This window comes from Cibotium barometz, chromosome 31 (genome assembly GCF_041138505.1).
Source record: "Cibotium barometz isolate CiBa-2024 chromosome 31, ASM4113850v1, whole genome shotgun sequence".
Lineage (NCBI taxonomy): Eukaryota > Viridiplantae > Streptophyta > Polypodiopsida > Cyatheales > Cibotiaceae > Cibotium > Cibotium barometz.
This window is the reverse complement of record NC_141076.1, coordinates 33740307-33747028: the sequence shown is the minus strand read 5'-3', so window position 1 is coordinate 33747028 and position 6722 is coordinate 33740307. Positions and strand designations below refer to the sequence as shown.

The following is a 6722-nucleotide window of genomic DNA, read 5'->3' as shown; positions in this document are numbered from 1 at the left end:
TGAGAGACTTAAACCAATCCTCCCAGAGCCCTTTCATTTGACTAATTTTTTTTGCAACTTACCAGCGTTGAAGCGCTCTTTCGCTTATGTTGCCTGAGTCATGTCTGGTGATACCTAGCTAATTGTCATCAGAGGCCAATGTCCTAGGGACTTGGAACCTTTTCTACCTCTCTGCATCTTTAATCCTAATTGTTGCTCTAGCTACTCTTGCTGAACCCTAATGGTTCTCCCATATTACGAGTCATAACACATTCGGAAAGGTCTCTCGTCTACATTTTGATTTGAGAGTTTTCAATTGGCATGTGTTGAAGAAGAATGTCCAATAAAGTTTCAGCTGGTTTGTTTTATTAATTCTTCTTTTGAAGTAACCCCGACTACGATCATATCCTAACTGTGCCATTCTTTGTTCTGTTTGCAGGTGTGCCAGTTTAGATAGTGCCATGTGTACCCCATTCATGACATGGGGAGATTATGGATTACTTGCTTTAGATGCGAGTTGTTAAAAGTTTTGGTAACGACAACACCCACACCATAGCTTTCATCTCTCTTTTTCTAGGACTAGGTCATTTTTAGAAGTTTTGGGAAACTCCCTCTAGTGTGGCAGATCCTCTGCTCTTTGAAGCTTAGCACCAATAAAACTGGAAAATGATATTTTTTCCTTTGGAATTTGTGGCCATCTATTTATAAGCCTCTTGAACAGCTATAGGAAGGGTTAGTTTACCTCCTTTTGGGTCACATGTGTTTGGTATATGAGAGCCCTCCAAGATTGAATTGTGGATACATATGTTTTCAGTAGGTGATGTAGTTTCACAATTACATGTGCATTACAAGAATAATTTAGAGTGCATTTCCATCCAATCAAGGCACTATTTGAGCGGGTCTAAGATTGATATTACGGCTGGGTTCACAAGCTTCTGGCCGGAAGCTAGATGTTTGCCAGACCACCTAGTTCATAAGAAGAATTTTTGAAAGTTGCTACTGCTAACACATCTAATAGCTGTTATCCTGGTGGAAAAGCTGCAGACTCTCTACCTACAGACGCAGGTTCACATCCTGATGAGCCCTTTTTTATTGGACGCTTTTGCTCACAAACAGTACTTTTTTTGCAGGCTCCCGGCCTCTTTAAGCCTAAAGCAATTTGGCAAAATAGATGTCTGCTTGGTGGACCTGCCTTGGCAGCTGCCCAAGCCACAATTGCCATGTGGGTTTCACAAGCTGCCAGTTGGAAGCTTGTGAATCTCAGCTTAAGGGTTAGATGGATGCAGGAGCTATTCATCCTGCATAGCTTTTACTGCTTTAGTCATTGCACATGTCAAGAACATTGCTAGTCCCATGTGATGTTTGGCCTCCATTATGATGGCCTTACACACTTGCCATGGAACAAAGAAAGGCATAGATCTCCATGGCTTGCAAGCCATCCCTAAGCAAAACTTGCCAGTATCGACGACCCTCCACAAGCCACTAGTCCTCACGACCATAAGCCATCACAAAGCATTCTTGCCCACTCATTGAACATTTCTGCTTTCCTAGCGCCTATCATTGACTACTACTTCCACTCATAAGCCATTACCAATTGAACTTCTAGTTGATTGACTAATTCCCCTCCTGTGGGCATGACAAAGTGGTGTGAGGTGGATTCTGGTTTTTGTAGAGCTTTGCAAGTCCATGTGATTTGGGCCTCATTTTCGAAAATTCAAGGATGCCTTTTGCTTGAATTTCCATTATAATGAATTTTTATGGGCAAGTTAAATATTTTCTTGATGTTTTTGAATTCATGGACAGCACTTGATTGTTGATGTAAAATTTACATTTTTTTATCTTAGATTCAATTTCACCATCCTTTTCCGACTGCATGAATTATTGGAACAAATGAAAAGACGTCTTTGACAAATGAAATTTGTTGGTCTTTTGAATGTTGTTAGCAATGTCTTCACAATTAAATGAAGTTGCAGTGTATCCACTTAGTAGGATGCTTGATTTGTAGGTTCCTATGGACCAATAAGATTAATCTAAATATAGGGGAGGAGATAAATTGAAGAATAAAAGAAAATCCCCTAAAAATGAGTGGTTTAAAGGGCATTTGATTTGAACATAAAAATCTACAATGATTCGATTTGGGCATGTGCAAGATTTTATGCTCTGTGCATATCTTGGACTTAGAAGCCACGACTTTGGTAAAAGTATGAGTCCTTGCCACCAAGCAACAAGCATAAATACTTTAAATGTCCTTTAATAGCTACAACCCCCTATTTGTCATCTCGGGCCTTGTTTTTCCATGTCCCATACTCAACCTCCCTCTCCACACTCTCATGTCACTACCCAGTGCCGCTTCTTGAGAGAGAGAGAGAGAGAGAGAGAGAGAGCGATTATATTAGTATCTACTAGATACTCAAGGATCTGTGAACCCAAAAAGATATTACATGTAATCTATGTGTAAATTGGATGTTAAAACAACAAAAGAAAAAAAAGTCAAGTCCTATGCACATTGTGCATCGTTGTGTATGCAATGTAATCAACAGAAACAATGGATAGAGTATAGGGTTGTGATATCCACCTCTTGTTGTGGTGCTTGCTTGTGGCGTCGAAGATCTGAAGTTGATGTGTGGAGAGCTTGAATATCTAAGGGTGATTGAAGATTATGTGCTAGCTTTGAGTCTCTACTTGGCCTAACCTAGTATGGTTTCTCCCAATAACAATTCTCTCTTATCTTAAAGTCTTGGTTTGCGATGTAACTAGCCACTGTTATAGCTTAGTTCAACTTTAATATCCCAATATGGGGTCTTCAATTAAGCATCTTATTGTGTTGGTAATATCCCTTTTTTTTCATTGAATGTATAAATGGGTAATAATTATGTATAAAATCATCTCTAAAGATTTGGTTTCAGGGATATTGAATACTTAAAAATATCTTTCTCTTGTCTTGAATCTTAGCATACACTTTGGAAAAAAAAACTAAGTTGTGTGTCAATTTATTTAGCCAAACTCTTCTTTTGGCTAGTTCCCACACTACATACTCTCAACGTTGGAACTTATCCACTACTAATATTGTAGGACTAAGTTCAAGAAAAATAAGTAAATGCCATTTGGTAATTTGTCTTCATCGATCGACCAAAACGAGATTCACTCAAAAATTGGAGTAGCATATTATAATTGATATACATCGCCAGCTTCCACAAAGTGCATCCTAGTACAACATAGCTTTGTTTTATCATGGTCTTCATAATGTTTAGATGGAATAAAGACTAATTTTATAGTTTTGAGGTCAATCCAAAGATGCGGCATCTATTGACCAAGGTTGGTTAAATATCATGATTGTAAAGCTCTGTCTTTGAAAATCCAGAGTTGTAATAAAGATGACGTTACACCAAGTAGCAATTCAATACCCGAGTTGATTTTGAGAATTTTTTTGTGCTTACAAAGCTTTCTATTTTAGCCTATGTATACACTTTGACACGTGTGTACTTTAAATGGGACTAGAATGATAAGATCTTTTATGTTGTCACTGACTCTGCTGCTCAAGTTGAAGGTACACCTACCAATAGACATGTCCATATCTTCTTCTTAAAACCTCTTGGAGATGAAGATTGACCCAATCGTAACTGTAGCAAATTTATCTAAACTTACCACCCACCCTCCATGTAAAATAAGGCCACTTTATGCACTAGAGAAATTGCAACAGTTAGCTTTTATACTTTATATGACTGTTTTCTTATGCGTACCATTGCCAACACCTTGCAGTGTATAAATTTATTTGCATCGTATCGCCATGGGATATATTGCCATCATACTAAGCACTACCATGGGTAGCATGAATACATATGCCTATGCTTAAATGCACAAGCACATGTCAAGAACATTGCTAGTCCCATGTGATGTTTGGCCTCCATTATGATGGCCTTACACACTTGCCATGAAACAAAGAAAGGCATAGATCTCCATGGCTTGCAAGCCATCCCTAAGCAAACTTGCCAGTATCGACGACCCTCCACAAGACACTAGTCCTCACAACCATAAGCCATCACAAAGCATTCTTGCCCACTCATTGAACATTTCTGCTTTCTAACACCTATCGTTGAGTACTACTTCCACTCATAAGCCATTACCAATTGATCTTTCCAGTTGATTGACTAATTCCCCTCCTGTGGGCATGACAGTGGTGTGAGGTGGATTCTGGTTTTTGTAGAGCTTTGCAAGTCCATGTGATTTGGGCCTCATTTCGGAAACTTCAAGGATGCCTTTTGCTTGAATTTCCATTATAATGAATTTTTATGAGCAAGTTAAATATTTTCTTGATGTTTTTGAATTCATGGACAACACTTGATTGTTGATGTAAAATGTACATTTTTTATTTTATATTCAATTTCTCTACCCTTTTTTTGTTGCATGAATCAGTGGAACAAATGAAAAGACATCTTTAACAAATGAAATTTGTTAGTCTTTTGAATGTTATTAGCAATGTCTTCACAATTAAATGAAGGTGCAGTGTATCCACTTAGTAGGATGCTTATTTGTGGTTTGAAGAGCATTTAAACATAAATCTACAATGATTCGATTTGGGCATGTGCAAGATTTTACTTTAAAAGTGTGAGCCCTTGCTACCAGGCTACAAGCATAAATACTTTAAATGTCCTTTAATAGCTACAACCCCCTATTTGTCACCTTGGGCCTTGTTTTTCCATGCCCCATACTCAACCTCCCTCTCCACACTCTCATGTCACTACCCAGCGCCTCTTCTTGAGAGAGAGAGAGAGAGAGAGAGAGAGAGAGAGAGAGATTATATTAGTATCTACTAGATACCCAAGGATCTGTGAACCCAAAAAGATGTTACATGTAATCCATGTGTAAATTGGATGTTAGAACAACAAAAGAAAAAAAAGTCAAGTAGTATGCACACTGTGCATCGTTGTGTATGCAATGTAATCAACAGAAACAATGGATAGAGTAAAGGGTTGTGATATCCACCTCTTGTTGTGGTGCTTGCTTGTGGCGTCAAAGATCTAAAGCTGATGTGTGGAGAGCTTGAATATCTATGGGTGAATGAAGATTATGTGCTAGCTTTGAGCCCCTACTTGGCCTAATCTAGTATGGTTTCTCCCAATAACAATTCTCTCTTATCTCAAAGTCTTGGTTTCTCCCAATAACAATTCTCTCCTATCTCAAAGTCTTGGTTTGCAATGTAACTAGCTACTGTTATAGCATAGTCCAACTTTAATATCCCAATATGGGGTCTTCAATCAAGCATCTTATTGCATTGGTAATATCCCTTTTTGCATTGAATGTACAAATGGGCAACAATTCTGTGTAAATCATCTCTAAAGATTTGGTTTCAAGGATATCGAATACTTCAAATAATTTTCCCTCATCTTGAAGCTTAGCATATACTTTCTAGAAAAAAAAATTAAGTTGTGTGCCAATTTACTTAGCCAAACTCTTCTTTTGGCTAGCCCCACACTACATACTCCCAACATTGGAATTTATCCACTACTAATATTGTAGGAATAAGTTCAAGAAAAATAAGTAAATGCCATTTGAAAATCAAAAATTGGAGTAGCATATTATAATTGATATACATTGCCAACTTCCACAAAGTGCATCCTAGTACAACATAGCTTTGTTTTATCATGGTCTTCATAATGTTTAGATGGAACGAAGACATTTTGTATAGTTTTGAGGCCAATCCGTATGCCTGTCAAAGAAGATGCAACATCTATTGACCAAGGTTGGTTAAATATCGTGATTGTATGATTGTAAAGCTGTCCTTGAAAATCCACAGTTCTTACCAAGTTTTATGTATTAACTAGGTGTAAGTCAAGTCCAGAGTATAGGCAATCTATTTTGATTTTGAGAATTTTTTTATGCTTACAAAGCTTTCTATTTAAGCCTATGTATACACACGTGTTTTCTTTAAATGGGACTAGAATGATAAAGTCTTTTATGCTATCACCGACTCTACTACTCAAGTTGAAGGTACACCCACCAATAGACATGTCCATATCTTCTTGTTAAAGCCTCTTAGAGATGAAGATTGACCCAATCGTAACCCTAGCAAATTTATCTGAACTTACCATCCATGTAAAATAAGGCCACTTTATGCATTAAAGAAATTGCAACAGTTAGCTTTTATACTTATATGACTGTTTTCTTATGCGTGCTTTTATACTTATATGACTTTTCTTATGCGTACCATTGCCAACACCTTGCACTGTATCGTCATGGGATATATTACCAACATACTGAGCATTACCATGGGTAGTATGAACACATATGCCTATGCTTAAATGCAATGCGAATGTGTTATGACATTGAAGCCTTGGCGATGATTAATATTTTCAAAACCATCTCCAAATCATATAAAAAGATATGGCCAACAACAATACGACAAAGAAGGTTTACGCAGACATGCACAAATATACAGACAAGGACACATGACCCCACACCAACACACATTCTGCGGCTCAATTTGTTTCATTTCTAAGCACACCATCACCTACACTGAGTTTCACCTTACTTAAAGTGTGCTTCCATGCAATTTCCATCTAGTAAAAAGAACATTAGGTTTCAACAGGTACCACTACTACAATATACTAGGACTTCGATCGTATAGAGAACATATTCTAGCTCGCTAAGTAGGTAAATTTAAGTCAGATTTTTTGGATATTTAGTTTGTTAGAGGTGTTCGGTTGTATGGAACATTTGATATTGATATAGGAGTACATATGTGG

At 37.5% G+C, this 6722-nt stretch overlaps 1 protein-coding gene across 1 annotated transcript in view; it reads left to right on the top strand.

Moving 5' to 3' along the window:
• The window catches only part of LOC147620766 (heterogeneous nuclear ribonucleoprotein 1-like), a 58653-nt gene extending 57795 nt beyond the window's left edge, over nt 1–858 (top strand). Inside the window, exon 3 of the mRNA XM_086825038.1 lies at nt 419–858. Within this exon, the coding sequence (XP_086681164.1) occupies nt 419–432 (14 nt within the window). The 3' untranslated portion in view covers nt 433–858. The remainder of the gene's footprint in view (nt 1–418) is intronic.
• The last annotated feature ends 5864 nt before the right edge of the window (nt 859–6722 follow it).